Source organism: Falco punctatus (genome assembly GCF_963210335.1).
Source record: "Falco punctatus genome assembly, chromosome: 11".
Taxonomy (NCBI): Eukaryota; Metazoa; Chordata; class Aves; order Falconiformes; family Falconidae; genus Falco; species Falco punctatus.
This window is the reverse complement of record NC_137591.1, coordinates 13,738,069-13,764,877: the sequence shown is the minus strand read 5'-3', so window position 1 is coordinate 13,764,877 and position 26,809 is coordinate 13,738,069. Positions and strand designations below refer to the sequence as shown.

Genomic DNA, 26,809 nt, shown 5'->3' with positions numbered 1-26,809 from the left:
TCTTCAGAAGGATGTTCCATTGCTTAATAGATCTTCTAATTATAAAGTGTCTTACTATTTAATCAAAACTTACTTTGCTGAAATTTCAACTCATTATTTCTCCTCCTCTCACTTCTGGCTAATGAGAACAATTCCGTTCTATTCTCCTACACACTGCTAGCAAGAAAGCTGTAACATTTCTAAGCTGTGGAAAACACCCGCAGCATCTTTAATTGCAGACCTGTACAAATTATCATAACAGTTAATTACTGAATTCTCCACAACTCAACTGCACTTCCCATTAAGGGTTCCCTGAATGCCTTAAAAATGTTAGCATGTTAATGTAAATAACCTGACATGCCACGGATTACTGTCAGCCTCATCCTGTGAAGATGGGTGCCATGTCTGCTGATGGTCCCCTTTCCTTACCACAAGACCTTTTTACTTTTGTTTGTAGCATTACAGCTTACTAAACAGAGAATTTTAAAGAAACAAATGTATTTTATTTTCTTAAGATTTCAACCCAAGACAAAACACTTCATATATCCCACAGGATTAAATAGATGTTGTATGTTGCAATATGTACATCTTTGTACATTTATTTCCATGGCCTTAGACATATGCTCATGTAAGAGGTTACTGCAAACATAGGTGAAAAATGGGGAGCTTAAACATACCAAATTTTCTTTCCCACGCTCCTACAAAAACTCTATGGTTCCTTCTTTCCTTTTCCTTATTTATTTTAGAACAGGTAAGATTGAAATGTGGCCCTATACGAAGTGTTCTGGGATTTCTTTAGAGATCGTATAGTCATACATCTTTCAGGCAGAATCAGGTTTTGATGAGTATGATTTAGTAAATCCCATTAGACTGAAAATGAAGGAATATATGAAGGAATATATGTAGTCAGGTCTCAAATGACTAAATCCATCCTCTCATTTCTCTAAAAAAAAATAAGACCAGTCTTCAGCATCCCTGAAGCAACAGCACATACTAAGAAGGAGCCAAATTTCAGATTTCTATGATCTGTCATTGTATCAATCTTTTTTCCATATAGTTTTCTACAGGAGCTAGCCTGGCTGGCAGAGGGGAATATTTCAAGTTAAATGAGGAAATACTATAAAAACATATTAAAACGGTGCAAAGGGAGGGTTCAAACACACATGAAACAGTGTCCACCTTTCTCCCCTTCTACGGCACAGTACTTACTGCCTGAGCTTTTTCTATTACCTCCTGGACTCCACTTCTTAGTGGTGTTACTAATGGACCCTATGATGGGTGCTCAAGTGTTAACTGGGTTTTCTTTGTAGAAGGAGATTCTGACTCTAGCATAACACAAAGCACTTAATGTAACTCCTGTCAGTTCTTCCAGTTCCACATCCCGCATTCTTTCATCAAACACAACATCAGCACAAAATTGTAACACCAAGAAATGCACTTGGGTCACTATATATACTGGACCAAAAACATAAGGCAAGGAAATGACCATTAAGCCTGAATTTCTGCTGTTTCATTTATAAAATAGTCAATTTTCTCTTTTGTTAATTATAAGGAGATATAGCTGGCAGTCACTGCTATTTTCTGTAATAACTGTTTTGTCTGTTTCCTTTAATTTCCTCAATTCAGTCTTCTAAATTTTGCCCAGAATAATACCTCATAAAAGCACACTAATGAAATGCCTCATTAGCTGCTTTCTTTCGTTACTTCTGTCTTGGCAATGCCACTTAGAATTCAAAGTACAGAAATGGCAGCACACCAGCAATTGTGAAGGACTTTGAAATGCTCTGCATGAAGGCACTCTAAAAATTCAGCACTGAAACTGCAACCTTTACTTGTGACCGTAACTGTTATGTTAACAGCACTTGATCAGAAAATGACATAAGCTGTTTGTTTTTCCACTGCATTTAAGTATTTTTAGATTAGTTTAAAATACACACATGAAAAACAACATGTGAATAGAACTTGGGAATGCAGCTTTAGCTGACTAAACCTTAGAACTGTAGTTTAGAATAAACAAAATGATCTAAATTTCTAAAAAAAGAGCATCATTTCTGGTACAAAAACTTGCAAAACACAGGCAGTTTTATCCCTTACTTTATTCCAGCCTTTTCAATGCACTGTAATAAACGTGAGATTAAAAGCATTGTGAAGATATAAATCGATTTAGGTATATTTCTCTTAATGTAGATTAAATTGAACAAATAGATATGGAAATGTAATGTCTTCTTCCTTCCTAAATCACTAAGAGAAAAAAATATGGTTAGATTTGTTGTTATTTTCTTCTTCATGAGAGAATTTTCAATACTGAGAAGAGAGGCCTGGATTATTGGTTTTATTATCACATTGTCTTTTTACAAAATACTCTGCCTTCAGACAGGATGTAATATAACATAAACCAAAAGAATAACCTTTTGTCAACCTGTAATTATGGATCTGCAAAGATTTAAAGAGCAATGCTCATTTAGAAATAACATCTAGTCTTTCTTGGAATCTGACTGATGATTTCAAGAAGCTTAACTGTTGTAGAGATATGTAAGTTATTTTAAGAATAAAACCAATCTCTTACTTGGTCCTCAAAGGAGATTGCCTGGGCAACATCTCTAGGAAATCCATCAATCACTATACCATCTTCATCAGGGATCTGCATTAATCTCTGCTTTATCTCAGTTATGGTTGTTTCCTTTCACAGAGAAAAGAAATTATTTATTTAATATTGTAAAGGAGGTTTTCTTGGTGCACATTAATACAGCATGTACAATTCCTTCAAAAGTAAACACTAACACAGGATACACTGTACCTGAGGGGCCAGTTCTCCAGTAGTAATTATTTTGGCAATTAGGCTCCATTTTCTATTGCTGCTTGTGCTGTGGATCTTCTTCCTTAACAATTCACCAACTGATATGTAGTTAAATCCGTAACGTTCTGCTATTTTCAAACTCTGTGTTCCTTTACCACTTCCTGGGCCACCTATTGTTAATTATAAGCAAAACATTAAATTAATCTTTCATCAGAAGTACCCAATCACACCTGAAATCTCTGCTACCAGCACCAGTTTTCCAACCATTATTAGACCAAATCTTGCAGTTGCATGACTTTTTACCAGCCATTAGAAATGGGTCTCATCTACCTGATCTTAGAGGTAACAGTTTGTATAATGAAGTAAAAAACCCAAAAGAATACAAATCTACTTGTGAATTAAAAATAAAACACTCTTTTAGGCTTGACTTCATTCTAAAGCTTCCTGGAAAGGAATTTTTCTTCACTGCTAGTAGAGGAGCAGACAAATGAACTGGTCCCTTCTTGAAATCTGTTAATCCAAAGATAGTCAGATACTCTGAAGTGTACTCATATCAGAAAGAATCACGCTTGGTTAGATAAGCCGATTAAATCAATGGAGTAGTCATGAAATGGAACTAATAAAATCTGCTTCTAAATATGCTTGCATGAGTTTCTGAGGTTTTCTAATTTTAAAATACAAAAAAAAAAAATAAATTAAATAATCAGCTGAGACATTTCCATAGTGATTTGGTACAAGGACTTTTATTGAACCACGCATACTTCTGGTATTGATGCTTGAAGCATCTGATAGAGAAGCAATTTGTTAGGTTCACCTTTCTGGACAACTTGAAGAATAAAGAGACCCTTCAATATAGCACAGACAGAATAGGTGTCAAAATCACAGAAAACAGCTCCATTACATAGCAGGGAATGCTTCTGGACAGCAGAAGCAAGCACACATGTTAAAAAAGTCAGACTACACCTCAACCGAAAGGACACATTATGATGTGAAGAACAGAGAAACTGGAATCCAGTATGTAGAAGTAGGGAATTGTTTTGAAAAAAATAAATGTTTTATGTGGAAAAGTGTACGTTATTGAATAGCACAACAAAGCAAAATCAAAACAAATGTTTTTATATTAATTCCCAACACTAAGTAGCTATATTTTGGAGAATTGTGTGTGAGAACATTGAATTTTATTTCAACAGATAAAGAATTAAGATTTATTAAAAATATAATTACATTTTCTATGAACTTTAAAAAATACAGCAATGTAATGAAAGTAAATATGAATAGAATGAGCTTCTTGTTAGTAATCATGGAACTCTTTCTCATATTATCTGTATTACTCCCCTAAATAGCTTTTAGGCATTTATATAATTAATACAGACCTGACTGCAGGATATTTCTTCAATAAGGTTATGACATTCTCTGTGTAACCAGGTTCAAACCTGTGTCCCAATATTACATTTCAGAGAGCTTTCAGTGTCACCATTAGTCACCAGGAACTGTTCTGTACCCTTGATGCTGTGATGGTAACTCCACTTGGCCTCTGTAACTCAGATCGGGAACCATTTGAACAGAATGCCCAGGGAAACTTGTGTATTGTTAAGGTGTTCCCATACCCTGCCCACAGTTTAGTTATACTCTTGGGGAAAAAAGGTTTTTTAAGTTTAAATAATGCTTAAATCAAGCCAGGTTAAGACAGATGCAAATACAAGCATTTATCCGTAACATCCAACTAGTCAATACAGCTACAGATGTTCACAAAACACAAATGAAAGAAAAACTATACATTATCTCTGCACAGTAAGGTTAGAACTGAAAAATATTTTTCCCTCATTCCGCTTGCTGCTACTCTCCTAAAAAGGCATGTGCCTTCTCTCTTCTGTTGGCAGATTATGTTAGGTTTTGCAAGTGTTCTTCCATTTCAGTTCTTCTAGGTGATCTAGATAGGCTCAGATTTTTCAGTTTGAACTCTTTCTCTCACAGACAGTTCACCTATCCTCTTTGTTAGAATAAAGGATGTTTCCCTTTTGCAGATACACAAGCATCTGATATACTAGGAATCATCTCCTCCACTAAAGTGGCTACAAAGCAATTCTGCTTCAGCTGTCCTCGCTCCCTTTGGCAGGACGCTTAGCCTTCCCCACGACAAACTGCATCTCACCAAACCTTACGTTGTGTTTCACTCCTGTATCAAACACACACCTGATACAAATGTTCAAACAAGATAATTCCATGTAGTTTACAGTTTATTACAGGCTCTTGGTAATCTAGAATGACAGCAGAATTGGAGTAACTGATTCCCAGTGTCGTTTTTCTTACGTAGATGAAAAAACAGCACAAAGAAGTACAGCTAATTGTTCAGTGATTGCTGACAGTTTGTATGGAGCAGAGTTTGCCAGATGAATGAATAGGATTATTAGTCATTACTGGAACATCTATTCACTCCGTGGAAAGATTTCCATAAGCAACCTCTCACTATATATAGAGCCACATATTGCAATCTAATAAGCATAACATATACATAATATATCTCATATATGTGTGTTTAAACATATGTGTAACATTTATTACTATGAATTTATGTGGCTTTATTTACAGTCAATAATCATAGCTACAAGAAAAAAAGGGGCAGCAGGTTGTGACTGTGCTTCAGAGCAAAGGGTTTATAAAACATACTGAAGCCAATGCTGTGCTTAATTCCTTCAGATATAAAACTTCCAAGGAAGGAAATTCAGCTTATTTCACTGGAGACTCCAGAAAAGTTTGAAAAAGTCTATGTTGCACCCCAGAAACAATAAAGATTCAATATATATATATAGGTAACATATAGCACATTAGAAACTTAAAATTTGACAAGGAAAATGGTATCTGCATTCCAACAGAGATACAAAAGATGCCAGAACATCAGTCTCTGTAAAACCATACAATAGTCAAAAAAAAAAAAGGTTTTGAAACCAGTTACGTAGACTTCACACTTCTGTTAGGGAGAGCTTTGCGTTGCCATTAAAGAAGGAAGGGGGCGGGGCAGGGTTTGTGGCGCAGAAGTGGTGTAGTTTGGCACTTCTGTTCTTTCAATTTGAATTTGAATTGCAAGCAGAAAAAAAACCTAGTAAGTATTTACTTTAATGTTCACAAACTTCTCCTACATTTTGTTTTTCCCAATCCAAAAACATCCCTTCATAGTAAAATGGGATTATCCATTTACAATCTAGGGGAAAACATTCAGGTAATAAAATAAGTGAAAAGTGATAACACAAAATTACTTCCCACAGCAAATCATTATAATTTATTGAACAATGTATCCATTCCCGCTTCTTTGATAAATCATACTGACAAACTGTTCACAAGAAAGGAAAATCAAATCACTTTTGGTTTTTATTCTTTTCACCTATTCTGAGATTATACATTATTCAAGAAAAGAGTGATTATTTTACATATTTCTTAGAAGATGTCTAGACTAGAGAACACTTGTTGCATCTAAAATTATGTTTGCTAACTGGTTTCAAGGGAAGATTTGTATTCCCAAAAAGTTTTACTAAAGCAGTTGTTTGAATCTAGTTTTGTCAATGGAAGTATAAAATTTCTATTTTGCTTATACTGTTGTAAAATCAAACCAAATTCACATAATAATAAGATTTATGAAAAGACTTATGATTTTAAAATCTAGCTGTGGGCTGGATATGATGAACCAAGGGACCAGCCACCTGCTGACAGCACTATCCTAGGTGTGTCCTTTAAACTTTGACTATAAAAGGAAAATGTATTCTTCTAATATAACTAATATTTTTAATTAAGTGCAGTTTAAAAACATACTGAACTGAGGCTAATGACACCAGGTAATTAATTTTTTAACATCTTTGTACTCAGGCTGTACCAGTAGTAAAAATGTGTTTGTCAAAATATGTTAGGAAACACATTTTTAGACACAATCTAGTTTCCTAGTGTTATAATGCCTTAGAAACTTAATTTTCCAGTGATTCAGATGTGTGCCATCTTGGCTGGTTCCACCTGACTTTCTGAAGTCCAGTCATATACTCACTTTGCAGCTTTATAGCTTTACATGCCACCAGAAGCCTTTTCTGCAAGCACAGAAAAGAACAGAAACCCCCAGCTTAATAAGTGGCCTCTCTTTTGCCTTGGAGCTACCTGGTTCATTATAAGGATGACAGATTTCATAAAGCAAAGAAGTTATAAAAACCTTTATGGGAGCATTAAAAAGGTCTTGGGCTAATGCATTATTAAAGAAAAGTTCACCTAATAGGCAAAGCAGAAGACAGGTCTTTAACTTCTGTTAATTTCAGTCCCCAACAATGAATGGGACCAGGACCACCTGAGTCAGGCAGTACGGTTAGTTATCACTGAACATAAATACCTTTTTTAACTTAAGTTTTCTCTGGCATTTTATGCAAACAGAAAAATATGCAACACATTGTTTATGTAAAACATTTATCTATTGAAATAATAGTACACTTTTTTTCATATTCTCTCTTTCATTCAATATATTAGCCATTCTTTTATTCTTGCCGGTGTGTGTTTTTACATGCATTCTCAACAGAAAGTTGAATTTGGGAGAAATTGTCTTGATACCGTACAAAACTGGACAATAGCTGCTAAGCTACATATAGTACTGTGTTTCTATCAGATCACACTGTAATGGACAGATTCAAAGGAACTTAGTTGGAAAATAAACCTGAAATAGCCTTTGTGGAATGTTTACAGTGTTCCTTATATAAATGGGGGCAAAGAAAAGCTCTATAAAATCCATAATCTGTTCACTACATGCTGGCGTTCAAGGATTTCACTTCAAACACCCCTGCACTCCGTTCCAGAGGTGAAAGCCAACCCCTCTTCATCCCACCTAGATCAAACTTTCATTCATCACTCTGTTGCAACAGAGCTACATGGATTTCAATGCATTAAGAGTCTTCTGTGGTCACTGTAAAGGAGCCAGGTTTTTTTCCTTATGAAAAAGAAGGCTAACTAATTAATTAAGATGAAAGACAGACGTGTTATTTCTCCATCTAATGCAAGCTTTATAGTTCAATGGTGCATGGAGAGATTTTCATGCTCAGATTTGTAATTCCGAAACAAAAGATAAAGAAAATTCAAATGCCCAGGCAATTCTTGTGGTATACCACAAATATCTAGAAAAATGTCTGGTTTTCTGTTTTCAGTATATTCCAGTATCACATTTTGGATAATTGCTGGATGCAGAGCATAGAGGACATGCTGTTCTTGTTGATCATAGAATCATAGAAAGGTCTGGGTTGGAAGGGACCTTAAAGACCATCTAGTTCCAAGCCCTCTCCCCGGGCAGGGACACCTCCCACCAGACCAGGCTGCTCCAAGCCCCATCCAGCCTAGCCTTGAGCACTGCCAGGGATGGGGCAGCCACAGCTTCTCCGGGAAACCTGTGCCAGTGCCTCACCACCCTCACAGGAAAGAATTTCTTCCCAATATTCAATCTAAATCTGCCCTCTTTTAGTTTAAAGCCATTACCCCTTGTCCTATCACTACATACTCTTGTAAAGGGAGATTCCACTCTACATCACAGTGAAGACATTTCTATTCTCTTTTACTATACTACATACTATGTTACAGAAGCAGTATCTCCCTTTAATATGAATAAGGCTTTATAGACTAAAAATGTGACTCTCCATCACCTGGCACCTGTGCTGTAACTATTTAAACAGTCCAGAGAGTCAGAGAATTAGGCCTGGTGGTAAAATTTTGAAAGACAAACATCCCAGATGACAAGGAAACTATTTCAAAGAAATTAAATTCAGAAACAAAATAAAACATTGACTTAGACTTAAACTGCAGCTATTTCTTAATAAACAGTATGCTGCTTTGAGGTGGAAAGCACAAGTTGCTTAGAAAGGACACTAAACGTGACGCAAGAGAGAACTGGGGGAGACAGAAGAATCAACTGATGCTGATCGCTTACTCTCCATGAAGTTGGCACAGGATTAATTCACCAAATAGATCTATGGATTAATTAATCAGTGCAATGGACCAGTGACTATGTATGCTTACTCCAGCTGGACATATCGATCAGTTTTCAAGGTTCTAAATATAAAGGACAACTGTTCCCTATAACCTTTTTGAGGTGCCTTATGCATTATTTTTAAATATTCTTTTTTGTGAGCAGCTTTGAGTACATCTACGATAGTGTTTTAATTCAGATCTGCAGCACGCTTTAGAAGAGCTCTTTGGTTCACATGGTGGAGTTGTCTTGAAATTCATGAGCCAGGTTTGTTTTTGATTAAAACAAACTGGCAGATGTGCTCCATAAGCAAACCATGAGCTCTCCAGCTGCTAACAGGCATCCAGTCTACAGAACATGACCGCAGGTGCTCACTGCAACCCCTAAAATGCTTACAGTTGGAATGTTATATCCTCAGCACTAACAATTTCATCTGATACACTCTAACTGGGCTGCACCACTTGCTACAGCAGATGGGAAAATTGTATTTAAATACATATAGGCATTCCATGTATTTGCAGAAAAAATAAAAAGGCAAAGTAACAAAGATAAAATCTTGTCAAAATGACTCTGCCTTCATACCTATGACAAGAATAATTTTTGGTCGAGGTCTCACAGGATCAAACACATCGTACTCCTCAATTAACTCAGCAGTTTCAGAGAGGTCTGTGTCACTTTCTATCGAAAACTGTTGGATTGGAGGAAGTCGGTCATACCGTCGGTATGGGAAGTTAGAATTATCAGGCATCACTGTAAAATAGTAAGACAAACTGGGAATTATGGAAATACACAGAAAACTCAAAATTTACTGTGTACACAAATTTAAATCAGTATAATCAATAAACATAAAGTATAAATATCTCCTAATTTTACAATGTGCTTGCTGTTACTATGTTAAATGTTTCTTCCTCCTGTTTAGCCCAGTTATTAAATTGGAACCACTAGGAGTCAAGTTTTCTTTGGTGTTTCTTTACAAGCACATCAGCTTTCCTGTGAAAATCTGCCCATAACACCCACAGTTCGGCAGTGTCCTCTGCAACTAAAAGCCTTGTATTGTGCAGATAACCTGTACTGTTAAGCTGAACTCTTTTGGTGATACATGTTGTCCAGAGAGACAGAGACAGTATTCTTGCTAATTAGTTTAATGAAATGCTGGATGGCAAGGAACAATAACTATGGCAACTGAAAGATGAGCTAATTACTCTTTGTTACCGTTACAAATAAAATAATTACAGGTATTGGTATGACATCTGCTTAGATTTTATGAGATGTGCATTTTTCAAAGAGTTTATCGTTTACATTGTATTTAGCTTAGAGCTCCAATATAAACTAGAAACACAGTCTAGTGTAACTGCATTGAAGTTAGTATGTACATCATCCATACGGACCAACTAAAAATAGAAGCCAAGTGCACTGGATCAACTCTGCCCTTATCTTTGCAAATGTTTTAAGTAGGAGACAATAAATCTTTCCACTGATGTGTTAAACATTTACACAGCAAATACCCATCATTAGGCTGCAAAATGGTCACAAATTCCTCTCCTGCACAGCATCCATTATGGGAGGAGAAAAATGCCAAAATGCAAGGAAACAGAATCCTAGAGTCCTTTGCCTAAGGAAAATCAGCATGAGGCATGATCTGCTATAGAAGTATAAAATAATTCAGTAGTGGATGTAAAACCACCCACATGATAAGAAATACAAACATTTTTATACTTTAATACATTACCATTCCTGAAAAAAGACCTCCTGGATTGTCCTCCATTGAGTGGAGGCAGGGTCTTCTTTTCTGGGCTGACAAAAGTGTCCCATTTCACTTTTTCTGACCCTCCAAGCTCTTTCACTTTCTGCAAACAGTTTTCCAAATATTCAATTGGGTCATCGGGTTTATAACACATTAATCCATTCAACAGACTCTGCAACGTAAGATCAGAAATACACACTACGACAGATGCCAGGAAAAACAAGCACTTTTACTCTGCATTTTACTTTACACTGAGAGACATCATATTCCTTGTATATTCAGACTCTTACATCAAGCCAATGCATGAGCGTGAGGCCTGCAAAAATTGTAGGATTTTGGTTTGCCAATGTCACAAAATGGATTCAGAACAGGAAGCTTGTGGCTATGTCTTTGTATTTTTCTGTTCACACTGTAATAAAAACTGAAAATAGTAAAAAAGTTCCCTACATTTTTCTTAGAACTACCACTGGCAACTATACGCAGACCAATGCATAAACTAGAGAGCCCCAGAAGTTATATATTCTGTGTAGCCTATCAGACACTAAAATGTATCTTTTCCTTAAAGAGCAATGCACACACAAGTATCTTCTCCATATTCTTGAGTCAATGCTTACACAAATAATGAAAAAAAGATTTTTAAAGATCACGAGAAATAGAGAAATACTCTAATTACCTTCTTGATTGGATATTGGAAAAAAAACCCAAACCCCAAGTTCAAAGGTTCCTCCAGATTTCATTGACTGGAATTTCCCAGCTATTAGAAAATCCCTGCCTGCAGTATTTAACTCTGTACCCATTGTACCTATGAGCATTATGGGGAGAAATGTCAGGCCCTCCTCTGACGCATGGTAATTGATTTTCCTTAACAAAGTGATACATAAGTCATCATCTTCTCCACAAGGCAACTGCATCCAACCTTCTCTTAACAATAAATGTCTTTCAGGATGATTTCTGTTCCTTTGTGGTCATCCTAATTTTTGTGCAAATTAACTTGAGAGTCGCAGTTGGTATTAGTAATAAACATAAATAGCTCCGATTCAGGATTTGCTCAGTTATTTGTTGTCTACATTTATACAGTAACTGTTGTTTACACCCAACTGAATTTATAAAATCGGTTATTGTTTGTACGCACCTATGCCCTTATTATACTACTTAAATGATCACAGCAACTGGCTATGTATTTTCACAGAAGATACGCATCAATTCTTAAAAATTGTTAGTTCAGGCTTCGAGCCTCTACAGAAAAACAGTTTTGTCCACATCTCTTGTGAAACCATTCACATTGTAAACGTGTTAGTAAAACATCAGCGTGGTCTATGTCCTGTAATTTCCAATTACATTAAAAAAACGCCTGGCTCCAGAACAGACCAGGGAAAACACCTATGTGTCCCGGTGTGTGTGTCTTTTATGTAGATGGCAGGATGTCTGATTCGGGAGAGCGGGGGGAGAAAAATAATCCACATTGCACAGAGAAGTGATTATCAACCATTAGCAGCGGGTAACTCGCAGGAAGCCAAACAAACCCCCACTAAACAGTTGCGGGTTTTTCCTTCTCCCCGACCGACGAAAATCTGGAGAAAACCTGGCAGCCAGCCCCCGCCGGAACGCCGCGGCGGCCCGTTGCCCTGCGGACACCCAACTTCGCTCCCTCCCAGGCGGCTGAGGGACGGCAGCCGCGGCTGCCCGCAGCGCCGCGGAGGGGCGCGGCCGCCTGCGCGCCCGCGGAGGCTCGGGGCAGGCGGGGCCCCGCGGCCGGCGGCTCCGAGCCCGGCGGCTCCCAGCCCGGCGGCGCCCAGCCCGGCGGAGCCCCCGGGCCGCGCTGGGGCCGGCTCCCCGCGGCGCCGCTCCCCGCCCCGCAGCCGCTGGCGGCTCCGTCCTTCCAGCCACCTTCAGCCCCGCCGCTCGCCGCGGGGTCCCAGCGCGGAGCGCCCCCCCGACGGGGCGCCAAACGCGCCCCCCGCCCCTACCTCGAAAAGCTGCGGGATCTCCCTGCGGGCCAGATACTCCTTCGCCTCGCCGGCGCTCATACCGCCAGCCGGGGACGGGGGCGCCGGCGGGGCGCGGGTGGGCAGCGCCGAGCCCCGCGCACGGCACGGCACGGCACGGAGCGGCGGTGCAATGCGGGAGCCTCGGCGAGGCTTCCGCGGGCGGGCGAGCCGGGGCGGGGGGGGGGAGGAGGGAGGCAGGCTGCCCGCCTCCCCGTCCTCGCTGCACGGAGGCAGCGAGAGCACGTTTTCCCCGGGCGGGGAGGACGAGCGTGCGCAGGCTGCCGGGCAAAGTTTCAGGGGGTGCCTGCGGTGAGGCACCCGAGCGGAGGCGGTGGCGTTGTGCCTGGCTGCGGGCCGCGGGCGGGGCTGCCCCGGGGGACAGCGGACCCGGCTCCCCGGGAGGCGCCGTCTGTCCGTGCGGTCCCGAGACGCGCCCCGCACGCTGGGGGGGCCGCGGCTGCGGGGGGCTGTGCGCGAGGGCAGCGCGGAGGCGGTGGCGCCTCCCAAGGCACCGCGGGCTCTGCCCTCGGCATCGTCTGTCGGCGTTCTGGAGAGCGAGGCATTTCGTGTGCTATGGGCTGGTAAAAGGCCACGAACTGTGATAGCTCATGAGCTTCATGTTCATCAACAGCGATGGTCGGGTCACAGGAGGAGACCTGAAGACAATCGCTGGTCCAGTCTCCTGCTCAGAGCAAGGACAGCTCCTGCCTGAGGTCAGACCAGGTTGCTCAGGGCTTCATCTAGTATCATCTTGCAAAACCTCCAAGGATGGAGACTGCACAGTCTCTCAGGGCAACCAGCGCTTGGCTGGCCTCATGCAGAAAAAACGTTTTCTTCTGTTCAGTTGGCACCTCCCTTGTCTCAATTTGTCTCTTGCCCACCACTGCACCGTTGTGAAGAGCCTGGCTCCATCTTGATGATAACCTCCTCACCAGCACTGGAGAGCTGTTATGATGTCCCCCTCAGCCTGCCACAGGCTGAACAAGCCCAGTTCCCTGAGCCCTCTCCTCAAGGGCAGTGGCTCTCATCCCTGACCATCTTGGTCCAGTCGAGCCGCTGCAGTTTATCAACATCTCTTTTACTGGGGAGCCCAACATGGGATGCGTTATTCTAGATGTGCTCCGAGAAGTGCCACATGAGAGGTATCTTCTGTCATACTTGGTAGCATACTGGAAGTCAGGGTTAATTATTTCAGTTGCTTAATTGTCCTGTATCAAGTCTGATGTTCCAATTAGATTTTAACTTTGTTGCTGATAGTTTGTAACACAACATCCACGTAGTCTCACGCATAGCCTAACAGAAATAGGTTACCTAAGTTGCAAGCTTACGAACAAACAGCGAGCTTTCTGTATCTCAGTATTCTTCAGACATAGGACAGGTCTTCTCAGGAGTCTTTTTAGAAGCTTCTCCCCCTTGTGTGTTATTTGTGGATCAATACCAGTCTGACGAGCTTCTCCCTCTCAGCTGCAGCCGTCTTCCTTGTTTTGCTGCTTCTGTAGTTAAGCTGCCCTCTTTTTCCTCTGCCCTGCCTCCAGCTTTTTATATAAGACCATTTCCTTTCTCCTGGAGAGGCTTCCAGTCCTTGTCCATTTCCCAAACTGCTAACACTGCCCCAGGGGTAGTGCTGGGATCTTATTCTGATAAATTGGACGGAAAGGTTTTGCAAGGCATCCAGTCTCTCCCAGCAGGTTCCACCTGAAGGGCAGCCACTAACGTCCCTTTGCAGCAGTCAACCGACGGATGGCCTGGTCTCCACTTCAGCTGAAGTATCTCTGGAAAGTAGTTGGGATTAGTCAGTTTAAGACCTTTCCAGTTCCATTTTCTCTGAATACAGCGGTGTCCGCTTAGGGAAGCTGCAGTAATGTCACTGAATTGGCACTGCTTATATGTTTAAGGAAGATTTTAGTCTTTGCTGGAGAACTTAATCAGCATTCATCTGCAGTCTTTCTGATCCTCCCATGAACTCTGGATGTGGCTTTAACCCTACTTTCTCTTGCTAAGATTTTAAAACATCCAAATGTAAATTAATTGAAAAGTACAGTATCTTCATTTTGATTGAGTAAAAACTAGGGTAGTCTCCAAAGTCCTAATCAAAAGATCTGAGAGACAATTGGTTTTAAAAGACCTTAAATGAAGTTTGACAAGAGGAAGACTGAATTAAATTAAATAGATATTTTCTTGAAATAAGATCTTACCTAAGGATGGCTAATGGAAGATGCCATTATATTCAGGAAGACAGAGCTGTGGTCTTGGTTTTGTGGGTTTTTTTTGTGTGTTTCTTTTTTTCTTTTTTCTTTTTTTTTTTTTTTTAGTTTATCCAGAAAAATTCATCTGTATTATCATTGTCTCAGACAAATTCCATGTATAGGCTTTCAGCATGTGTATTTTTATATAATCAATTTTACAGGTAAATTAGTATCTCATCCAATATCCTGGAGTGATAAGAGAAAAATACTTCCTTTCACATGCTTTCCATAGCATCCTCCTCAGGAATGTGAAAAATTTTTGTGTAAAGTCTTGTCTGACATGTTTGGTTTTTACAGTAGGCTTCTAGACATTTTGCTCAGTTAGATAATGCTAACAGAAAATAAAAATTCTGACTGTTCTGTCATAAAACTATTATCATTATGCACATCTAAATTATTGTTCGAAAAAAGAGTGATTTCAAGCTAATATGATTCTTGTTGCACAAAATCAAATTCTATGTCGCAGAAACTACTGCCTCAGACAAAAATATGGCCATTTAGGAAATCTGTCAGACTGAATGTGTGAAATGTATCTGGAAAGGATATTTTTGGATCTAATAATATGGTACCTCCTTCTAGAAGTGATCTGTTATGTGTTTGCCTTTGGCAAAATCCCTGTGTTGAAACAGGGTCACAGGTGGATGCTTCACAAAGGCTCTGAAGAACATTGGCAGCAAAGGATTAAGAATATATTAGCTGAACGGGCATACAAAGCTGGGGTATTTGTCATTTCAGGTGTGTAGGTAACGTAAAGGCAGCTGTTAGAAGGTTAACTGTCATTTGACAGTGTCTGATCAAGAGTGTGGCTGGAAATGAAGTGGTTTTACTGCCTTGGAAAAGAACACGGGATGCAAAGGAAGTTCACAGAAATGAGAACATGGATTTGAGTCCCAGAGCACTGCCAATTCCTGAAGGTACAGGCAGCTCTTCATGGTACTGGGGTGAGGCTGAAGGATCACTTTGGTTATACTTCTGCCACCTCCTACCTCTTCTGGAGGGGAAGAAACTACAGCAGAAAGAGCAAAATTTTGCTATCAAAATGATAATATTTCGGGAAATTCATCTTGAAAACTTACATGAATCCTATCCCATTGCGCTGATTCCATTCTCATTGGTTCCTCCAGTAACGACATGAATCTGAACTAATGTGAAATTATATGGGATCAGCTGGAATATGCTGTTCTGGGCCTTCTCTTCTTGGTAAAATCAATTACCTAACACCCATAGCCTTCAGTCAAAGCTTAATTAGGTTCTATGTTTTCAAAAATCACTTCAGAATCCCCCAGTATTTTATGCATCTTCTAGTCTTTTGTCTAGCGTCTGTTCAAGCAGTAGTGCCTGGCATTTTTCACACAAGCTCTGCTAAATGTCTTTATTAAATCAGAACCGATGCCCTTGTACTGATGTGCCTACACAGGCTGGTGTGAGATATGTGGACAGTTTGAATGTGTAGATTCTGTAAGTAAAACAATTATGTGCAGCCTTTTTAATAGAATATGCTGAATTACATCCTTATGATCCAGAAATAATATGCATTTTAATGTAAATGCAGAACTTACTTGCAGCCCCATATTTGAGCCTAGTGTGGTGTAAATTAATCCAGGATTGCTAAAACAAACTTTTCATTTTAAGTCTTCTGCTACAGTGGTGTTAACATTTTTTTAAACCTGCTATTTTCCTTCCCCTTTCTTTTCCGTTTTGCTAAATCTTTTTATCTTTTCTACTGATACCTAAACACGTGACTTAAGTGAATTAAATCACTAATTGAAAGATAGTGAAAAATCTACCTAGAAAAATCCAATTTCTGGATCTAATTTTCACTGTGTCCTAGAACTGCCATTTTGTGTAAGTTTATGTAAGTTCTGAGGACACCAGCATGAATAAAACCTGGAAGAAAGACAATTGTGCTGCTTAAAAGTGTGAGGATGCAGATTGCAATCTGCTGAAGAAAAAAATAATGCTGTGATCAAGTCACCCTTTAACCTTTGTTTGGATAAGCTACATAGCTGTAGCTTTCATTTTCCAATTACAGTGTAATCATTCTTATGACCCCTCCCTGAACTCTTTCCAATTTATCAACAGGCATCTTCAGTGAAGGCATCAAACAGGACACACTGTTCCAGAAATGGTCACACCAGTGCCAGGTGCTGACGTGACTCAGCCTGCCTATAACATCCTCACAGCCCTCGTTCTGTTGTTTTCACACCGATGGACTGAATTTGTGCACTGGCCTTGGTGTTGCAATGGGGTTCACCTTTAGCTGGTTATCTAGCAGGCTCCCAGCAGCTCTGCTTTCCACGGTTTTCTCACACAGATGCCTCGACTCTAAGATCAACACCTGCTCTTTATTCTTTGATGCATGACTTCATATATTTGCTTGCAGCCAATTTACTAAAAGATCAGCATGCTCAGCACCCTTTGTGAGTTACCACTTTCCTAGTCTTTGTTATCTGACAAGTATCACTGGTACCAGTGATTTTCTTTTTTTTTATTATTATTATTTGGTAATCAATAAAACTGTTACACAGCACATGGCCAAAACACAGTTCCCATGGGACCAAACCAGAAACTTACTTAATATTTCTCATTTATACTTCACTTTTGAGACCAATTACTCATTAAATACATGTGCATTAATTCTGATTCATTCAGGTTTCCTGAACAAAATATCCCTCAGTGCTAAATAAATACCATCAGATCATCACTTTTTTCTTCATCAGCCAAAACAAGCCTTCTTGAACAATTGTATAGGGATAAATCTGAGAGGATCTAATTTTCAAAAACTGGCATTGACTAGCATTATTTAAATTCCATATAAACTACATTCCGGTATGTTCTTACCAGTTCTGATTTTTTCACTGTTACATTTTAGATGGACAGGCCTGTAATTCCCTACGACACCACTCTTTTAAAGTACTGGTCTAACGTATTCCCAGAATGCAAATATTTCAAGGGTTGTTAGAGGCCCAAGATGTCCTTTCCAGCTAAATAAACCTCTGATAAAACTTACCCAAATACGCAGATTTATTCAGTTGGTTTTAGCGGCTACTATTTATAAAGGTTAGCTGACTACAGTTGTAATGGAGAATGTTTCATCATCATCCTATGGTATAATTACATCATCTGATTATTTCCGTATATACAGAACAGAAATACTTAGTGAAGTCTTCCAATTGCTGTTGTTGCATCCATGCAAGCATATTCCGATAATGCCGTTAAGACCCTTTTCTTTCTTCTGTTCAGAAAACCAGCTCTTTTAAATTCTGTTCCACCAGTCTGACTATTGGGTTTTATGTAATTTTTTTTTCCTTGCTTGTTTTTTTGGTTTTTTTTTTTTTTTTACAGTTCTTAAATCTCTTGCATGTATTTCTTGCAGCTTCTAGTATTTGTTATAGATATTTTTCTTATGTATCTTTATTTTCGAGCCAAATCACTTTTTAATCAGTGCTTTTTCAGTCATAGGTTGTTAGTGTTTTGGCTGTTTTGTTAGCATTTCTTAAATAATTCCCAGTTATCATGCATATTGAAGTCCTTATCATTGATCTGGCTCATCATAATTAGATAGTATGAGGATATTGTACAGGTATTATGTAACTTAATAAATTCAAGGTTACCACCTCAGAAAGTCTTTAAGCTTCTGTGAGATGGAAGGCAGGAGATCCTGTAGGGGTTTTCCTTGTTCTTAACTCAGTCACTTAGAAGACTGGTCACTACTGGTGAGAAAACAGACCGGGGGCTTACACAGACTTTCAGTCTGATCTGTCACAGCTTCCTCATCCTTTTGGCTTTTATTTTATGGCAGTTAAACTGAAATTCCCTCCCTCCTCTCCCCAATGTTACAGAAATTGCTCTTTGGGAGGATTACTTTCTTTTCCTCAGTTGCCATTTTTCAGTAACTGATTAATAAACGCTCCAAATAATTTGATACTGAATTTTCAATGACTTAGAAATGCTGTGCTATTTTTTTCCAATGAAGTCTTCATTTCCTTGCCTTTTCATCCTAGGGATCCAACCACAGATTTTAAGGTTCTAATCTATGAATTGTCCCCAGATAGATACTGATAATAAAGCAATTTCAGTTCATTGTGTTTATTCTTTATGAACTAAGAAAATTCAGGTAGCTGTAGAAAAAAAATAAATCTACAAAGAAACACAGCAAAATTCAGTTAATAAAATAGGCCTGACCTGAATAATGACTTGCGCGTGGTGGTGGGAATAGAAAAGAATTCAAGCACAGCATTTAGACTTTGTCTTGGGAATGCTACAAGGCGTAAGACTCTTAGAAAGTATGAGCCCCTGCTACTTATCATTTGGGTTTTATTTCAGTGGCATAATGGACTAGTGCCTTACAACATTATTTCTATAACCTGTTATTCAGTCATACAGTGAAAATCTTCCCTACTTGAAAATCACCTTGATACAAAGTACAGCTCTTGAAAAAATAAGCCTCTTGATGATTTTTTCTTTGATAGAAATCTAAATGAATTGAAAGTAATGTCAGCTTCCTATATGCAGGGCTTACAAGAGTCATATCATGATTTCAAGGATTGTTCACACTGAGAAACCTTCAACATTTTTTGATACTTCTGTCTTTACAGAGGTGCCAGTTAGTTTGATATCACGTTGGGTTTTTTACCTAGGGTCAAGAAGTGCTCCCGACTGGGCCTTTTTCAGGCAGAAAAGGGCCCAGAGGACATTTACAAATACAGACTTTTGTTTCACTTAGTCAAACAAAATTACTATTAATTTTGGTCAGGTTGCACATGTATGCCAAAGAATAAGCGAACTGTTAAGAAAAAAATCGTGGTTTGTGATATAGCCTTTTTTTATTATTAGGGTTCACAATGGAATAATGTTGGCATGTGCTCTTGTTGAGAGCGAACATGGCCGTAACTGTAGCGTTCTGGTAAAAAGTGAAGAGTCACCTATTTCCATATTCAGTGTGTATTCAGTATTCACCACAAAGCAGTAGCTGTCAAAATGTCAGCCAGCCGCTAGTATTTGTTGTTTTGTTGTTAAAGATTTTAGTTTCTTTAGAGCTAAAGCTCTGTTTGATTTTTTTATTTCATATTAAACTGGGAAATGACTGTCCAAACCCTCTTTTTTAAATCCAGGAGGACTGTAACTTAGGCAGGTATTGGCTCACAACTCTGAATTCTATTGTAAGGAACAATTTTTTCTGTGGGAGTAATTTTAATTTTGATTGACAGAAGTAATTTTTCAACGATCTAAAGTTCTTGAACTCATTCATTTAACTTTTTGTTCTTGCATTGCCATGAATAACAGGCAATATATAGAGATGAAAGTATGCATATTACATAATAATTATATAAAAATCAGAATACAGAAGAAGGACAAGATAAAGAAATTGCGTCTTCAGACACAATGGGATTAGTTGAGAGACATGAGAGAAACTGGCAAATGTTTTAACCATGGAAATGTTTTAATGTTAATTCGAAATTCAACCTGACTTTCTGCTGACGTGCAAGAACACTGCCTGAATTTAGTCACTAACTTCAGTGAATGCTTTCTTGACAGTATAACAAATGAGAATTGGATCAAACACCTGTTTTCAGTAGAAGACGACACCCTGCCAGATGGCTTATTAGCAAAGATAACAGAACAGTTGATGAAACTGTCGTAAGATGGTTGAACTTGAACTCAGATTCAACAAAGCATGGGTTGAAAACTTTTGGCTGAATGGAAGAGTTTGGCCTGATATCGGATAATTTGATACCAAATAGTTTTTAACACTTGACATTATTAATAATCATCCGCACTTCTTGAATGACAAAGACATTTTTTTCCTGCCATGCTATCCAATAAAACTAAGTCATTGTTCAACTGCAGAGCTGAACAGGACCCTTGGCCCTGTCTTACCGCTGTCCCTTAAGAGGTGAGGCAATTGTGTTCTGGAAAGCAAATACACCCCAGCTGGGTGTTGAGGCCATGGCACAAGGCAGGGGTCAGGAGAAGGTTGTTATGGATAGTTGTTTTCAGGAGAACTCCTTACAAAGTTCTGCTCCTGTGTGAACTCGTTGTCTCAAGAGGCAAGTTACTAGAAAATGACACAGCTGTACAAGTGACAAACTCTGAGGCTGCAGTTTTAATATTTATCCATAAATGTTCAGGAATTTTTAAAAATATTATTTTGACTCATGTATTTGAAAAATGATCACATGATTCAAGTGTTTTTCCTTGTATATGCTGGACCTTGGCGGGTTCACAATGCAAGCCTTGACAGTTTCTTTTATTTCCTTTTATTGAAGTTATCTTATAAAAATGGAACCACTAATATATTCCTTGTCCTGATTTATTACAAAATCTGAAAGTATGGCTGTCTTGAAGTCTGCAGTCTTTAAAATGGCTTTTACAGCTCTTATACTACACTGAGACAGTGAGAAACTACGATGTTATTTTTACCACGTGTTTGAATACTTTGTTACTGATAAATCAGAAATCACTTTATTATCAATAACAAGAAAGTAATCCTTTCTTGGGTTAGCTTTTCCTTTGATGTTTTGTTTTCATTGTTTTTTATACAGAATGAACCCACTACAGGATAACAAATGGATCAGCTTCAGGTATTCTGCTACAGTCTTCACTGTTTCTTTTGTTGCTGGCTTACAGCTGAGTTGGTACTATTTGGAAAAGATTTGAATATTCAAAGATCTCTTAAATTACTTCTTTATCTACATTATACAGCTAAATCACCTCCACGTCAGTTTTGGACAGAATTTTTAAAATTACCCTGTAGCGTAGCTGACATTTCATTGTTCTATGTAAGTTGATTGACAATTAATGATATTCTACTGCATTTTCCTGGCTTTCTGCTGAAACTTTATTCCCTCAGCCTCTGGGCTAGGGAAAAGAGAATCATGACTTGTAGAGGTAGACTGTTCAGCTTTCCTAGCTGACTTCTTTTATGGAAACCGCATTATGAACAATTTCTGGGAAAAAGACTGATTTTACCATTCAATACTACTAATACACACACAGACTATTCCCTTTCCAAAACAAATTTTTCATTTATGAACCTAGGAAGATACCCTCTGAGAGAGAAAATACATTTGGGTTCTAGAATTCTGAGCAGATAAATAGCCTAATGGATGAATTTATTTCACAAAAGGATCTGAAAACCAATATGGCAATTTTAGATCATAACTAGATAAAGAATTACTGAAGGAAATGGTAAAGATGGCTTATATTGTTCTGGTTCCTAGCTAAGGATATAAGGCAGGCAAAATATGTTCAGCCTCCTTAATTTTAAATACTCTTTCAGAATCTTGTGATAAAAATCCATCCATGGAAAAGAATCTGTATTAAAAATGCTTCTCATAACATGATAATATGTAACAAGCAAAAAAATTTGAAATTGTTTTCCTTATCTTGCAGAAATATGCAGGCAAACAGAATCAGATGAGAGAAAAATGAATACATAGTAGCCACACCCCAAATTTTCGAATTTCAAAGTATCCTGGTTTCAAGATAACATGAAATTAACACTGAATGCTTTGAGATCCTTCAGTGAGAGGTGCTGTAAACACGCAAAGCATTTATTATTTTTATATTTTAAAAAGTTGATTATTATAATTTTTATTCCAAAGTTAAGCGGCAAGTAACGTTATGTACACTTCACCTTGCATCATGATTTTGATTTCATTATTCTGAAAAGGATAATCTTAATTTGTTCTTTTTAAAGGTACTGTTTGTGAAACTTCAATCTGGAATTCTTACAGTCTACAAATGGAGCACACATTTTTGTACCTGGTAAATATATATAGATAATTTCCTTGAGATATGTATTTAATATGAATGTGCAGCTAAAGTGCAAGATTTTTTTTCCCCAGCACTTACACAATGTTATAATAAGAGAAATTTTGTTTTAGGAAATCTGTGATAACTATCAGAGTTAAAAGTGCAGGAAGGTGATTTTCGCTGAGATAATACTTTTGCAAATGCATCCATTAAGGCACTTATTTATTGAAACTGATTGACTTATTGGTGTCTTTTCTCCCTATAAAAATCAATCACCTTGAATGAACATGTAAATTCAAATGCCTATCTTAAAATGTAAAAGGTCATTAACTGCAGTAAATGTAGCTTTTACAATTTCATGTAATATATATTTAGCAGCTAAAACAATTAGTTCAGGTCATAGAGCAGGACAAATTCATAGAAATGACAGGCACATATTTATGTATTGGTAATTGCTGTTATGTAGGACTGTTTCTTGACAGTCTCTTTCCGTTAGAAAAATCTCATCAGGATATACTCCTTAACACAAAGATAAAGACAGGTAAAAAGAAAGTGTTTGGATTTTTTTATTCATGAAAGTGTTGCAAAACAATGTAGAAAAACTTTCGTAGATTTTGTAACTGAATGCCTTCTTGTGTGGGCAGTTCTTAGTTTGCACAATATACTGATCAACTTAGGCCATGCAATTTGGCTTTTAAGAAAGAAAGTATTTGGGGGATTGCTTAGTCAACAGTTAACTTTCTTGCTGAATGTGTTATTTGGTTTCATCCAGACTTTATGCTTAGCAAAAGTCCATTTAATTTTTTAAGTAAAATTCCACCTTGCACTGAGTGCCAGCACTGTAATGGTGAAAAGGCCCTTTACTGAGCTTTTGCACAGAAATTTCAGCAAGACTGCATTTCTATAAATCATAGCAAAATCTGGCTCCCAAGCATGATTTCAATATATGAAGCTATTCTGGCATTTCTACTTGGGAACAGTTTCCAGTAAATGTGCTTGAAGAAATAGGTTAAAAGTAAAATTTCAAAGAGCATGGAGTCAGATTTTATAGTACGTCGAAGGACAGATACTCCATGCTTAGTTCAGCATAAGTACTTTCCACCTGATCCAGAGCAGCTTTTACAGCGTCCTGCTAAATGAAGCCAAAGAGGGAACCAGATGCTCTGCTTTATACGGTTTGAGTAGTCAGGGAAATCATTAAGGTTTGCTGATCCACTGCCACTTTTCTTCATAGCCTAGCAGCTGCTCTAAAAAGTACAACTGAGCTTTTGTCTAAAAATATTTCGGGCTGTTTTGATCTACTCAACACCATAACTCCTGGAAAAACAGAAATAATTGTTCATATTTACATTTTTAAAAATTAAATTGTTCCTTCCTCTGAGAACATTTCTTTAAATTTCTTAATGGCCTATTTTTGGACTTGTCTTAAATTTTGCATCTCAAGTGCAATCTTCCACTAATCAGTTCTAGTAACATTTCAGTATTCATCACACAGTGATCTACATAACCGTTTCTGGCAAGTTACTACATTCAGTTTTAGTCACTATTCAAATATTTAATGTTAATCAGTGTTATTGTACTTGGTGTATCAGTAACCTTTTTTAAAGTTGATTCAGTGTTCACTGTAGATCTTATTTCTAATAAAATTTTCATAATATTAAATCTAGTATTTTTTCAGCTAAAGCTGATGTGCGTTCATTCAGCCTTTAATTTTCAAAACTTAGGCGTTTGTTTTCTCATACAGCTGATGACTAGTCCTCAATGGAGTAAAAATCGCTTGCTTGCGAATAAAGAAAATTACTTGGAAGACAAAAGGATATATTTAGATTGCAGGCTGTAGAGCAGTCTGAGAATACACACAGTAGCTTTAAGTAACGGTTTGGGAGCTAAAATGAGTCCATCAGCAACACGGCCCTTTACCTGAGTTAATTTAAACAGCAGAGCTGGGACTGCTTCAGCTCAGTCACCACAGGGAGGACTTTCCTGAGACATTCAGATACTTGGTGTGTCTGCAACATGACAGATCTATCATAGAGATGTCAGAACTAGTAGTGAAATAAAAATTAGGAGTTCTTAATGTTTCTAAGGCACAATGTGTTACATCCACTGCTTAAAATCAAGAGTAAAACTATGGTTATAAACTTAGCTTTATTTAGGGCAATTTAATGAAGATTCCTACCTTGTTCCTAATCAAGAAGCCCATGAATTTCCTATTTGAGAATGAACCCATTTTAAATATTAGTGGAAAAATACAATGGAGAGGGTAATTTTAAAAAGATACAAGGTTTTGGAGGTTTTTTTTTACTGCTGTTTTCCCCCATATTTTGTTATTTTAACAAATGAGAATGCTTTGACAGCAGTTTTCAGCATTGTTTTCTGTTGAGAAAAATATTGATGCACTGAGACCAAATGTGATGTGCATTCATATTTCATGACTGACATTGTACCTAACAAACTATGTAAACAAGCTGCCACTGTTTTTTCATGTTTTGTTTTCTCATGTTTTACTGATTTTACCAACAGTATAAGCTGTTGGAATAGTTTGTAACCTCATGTCTTCTTTAGATGAAATACTGGATTATTACACAATTCAACATTACAGAAACTCCATGCCTGGTGATATTTGTGTTATTAATGACAGAACAGAACCAATGACAAGGTAGATGGTTAATTCATTAAGAACAAATGTCAACTGAATTTCATTGTAAGTTTCCAGGTTTTTGCCTGTGTTCTGGTCTCAAAAGGCACTGTAAACAAGGATGGCTATAATCTCACTTTGTAAATAACAGTAAAAAATATTGTCTAGTTTGATTCTGATGTAGAGGTAAGCAACTTGATGCTATGGATGAACAAAATTGTGGGTTCCAATGTGTTTAGCGAGTGTTCAAAAAGAATCTATTGATAAACACAATTCAATGCAATTGTTTCAGCTCAATAATATTAGAAGCAGGACTTCATGGTTTTTTCCTTTGGAAGTTCTGCATCTATTACTCTCACCATAGTCTTTTTGCATATTTTTTGTCAGTATTACTCTGCTATTCCAAATCTTTTCAAGGTACAAACATTTAGTAGTCAAGCCAGTCCTCCCCTAACAGAAATGGAAAAAATCCCAAATGAATACAATCAATCATTAATTTGATTACTGTGGTTTCATTCAGGTTCCATATTTGAAGACAGCCATTTTATCAGCTCAGATACCAAACTGTGGTAGACTTGTTTGGTCAGTACAGATTTGTTAATCTATTGTATTGACAGTCAAAATGAAGAAAGTAATAAATCTGCATTTTTTTAGTGAGGTAAATACAGTTGAGCTATTATTGATGTTTCCTTAAGAATCAGTCTTGTTGATGTGCTTCATTGCAAGAGTTCCTTTTCGTTTTTCTTTTGGAAGCATAATAAATACAGAGAAGATACATTCCTTTATCTTCTACAGTAGAAAATTATCAACCAGTACATGCAAGTCTGATAAAAACTTAGAGTCTCTCTTCTTAGAGAAACACAGAGTGAGGATCGAGAATATAGAAGGAAGAAGACATACACTATGATACATATAGGTAACATAATCAAGGCTAATACCAACAAAATTAGAGATACTTAATTGGTATTTTTGGTATAGAAAAAAACCCTTTGTGGTCAAAAAGTGTCAGGTAAACTCTAGTAGGCACAAATCCCTGTTGTAGGAGCTTACAGGTTTACATTTGGGACTGCTGCCCCACCCTCAGAGGAAGGCTAGGTTAGTTTGCTCCATGATGGACAGGAACAAGTTGGCAGATGGCTCTTAGAGGGCCATTGTTAGAGGGTATAGAGGATTAGGGCCCAGGCAACCTGCTGGAGGAGGAAAGATTCTGGAAGGGCACCAATATGTGCACCAATGTCAATACCAGTTGCAGTTACAGCAGGTTTTTAAACAGTTGTTTTAATTACAAATCATTTCAGGATATATGTTTGGTGCCCTTTCTAATTACTCAGCATGAGGTACAAGAAAACATTGTGTCAAAGGTCAAGCTAAAGAGACTCAAGAGCACGAAAATACTGTGATTAGCATGAAAACAAAGCAGAACGAAGAAACAGAAGCAGGCAGCATACAGCTTAATTCCTAGACCAAAAAAATCCTGTACAGGCATGGAAGCGAGGTCTGTATTGAGAGCTGCCTAAGGGAATAAAGATGGAAAAAAAAGAAGGCAAAGCTTTTGGTACTATCTTACTAGGGAAAAAAAAAAAAAAAAAAGGAAGTGATACCACCTCCAGGAATAATGCCTGAAGCCCTGGCGCACTCATGCATGTCTGATGAATACTAACACCTGTGAAAGACTGTGACAC

The 26,809-nt window shown here is 38.0% G+C and overlaps 1 protein-coding gene across 1 annotated transcript in view; it reads right to left on the bottom strand.

Moving 5' to 3' along the window:
- Nucleotides 1-25,958, bottom strand: part of AK5 (adenylate kinase 5) — a 113,708-nt gene extending 87,750 nt beyond the window's left edge. Inside the window, exons 1-5 of the mRNA XM_080406916.1 lie at nt 12,465-25,958; nt 10,483-10,669; nt 9,336-9,503; nt 2,777-2,946; nt 2,546-2,659 (exon numbers count right to left, since the gene is read on the bottom strand). Of these exons, the coding sequence (XP_080263042.1) occupies nt 2,546-2,659; nt 2,777-2,946; nt 9,336-9,503; nt 10,483-10,669; nt 12,465-12,524 (699 nt within the window). The 5' untranslated portion in view covers nt 12,525-25,958. The remainder of the gene's footprint in view (nt 1-2,545; nt 2,660-2,776; nt 2,947-9,335; nt 9,504-10,482; nt 10,670-12,464) is intronic.
- Nucleotides 25,959-26,809: the final 851 nt, after the last annotated feature.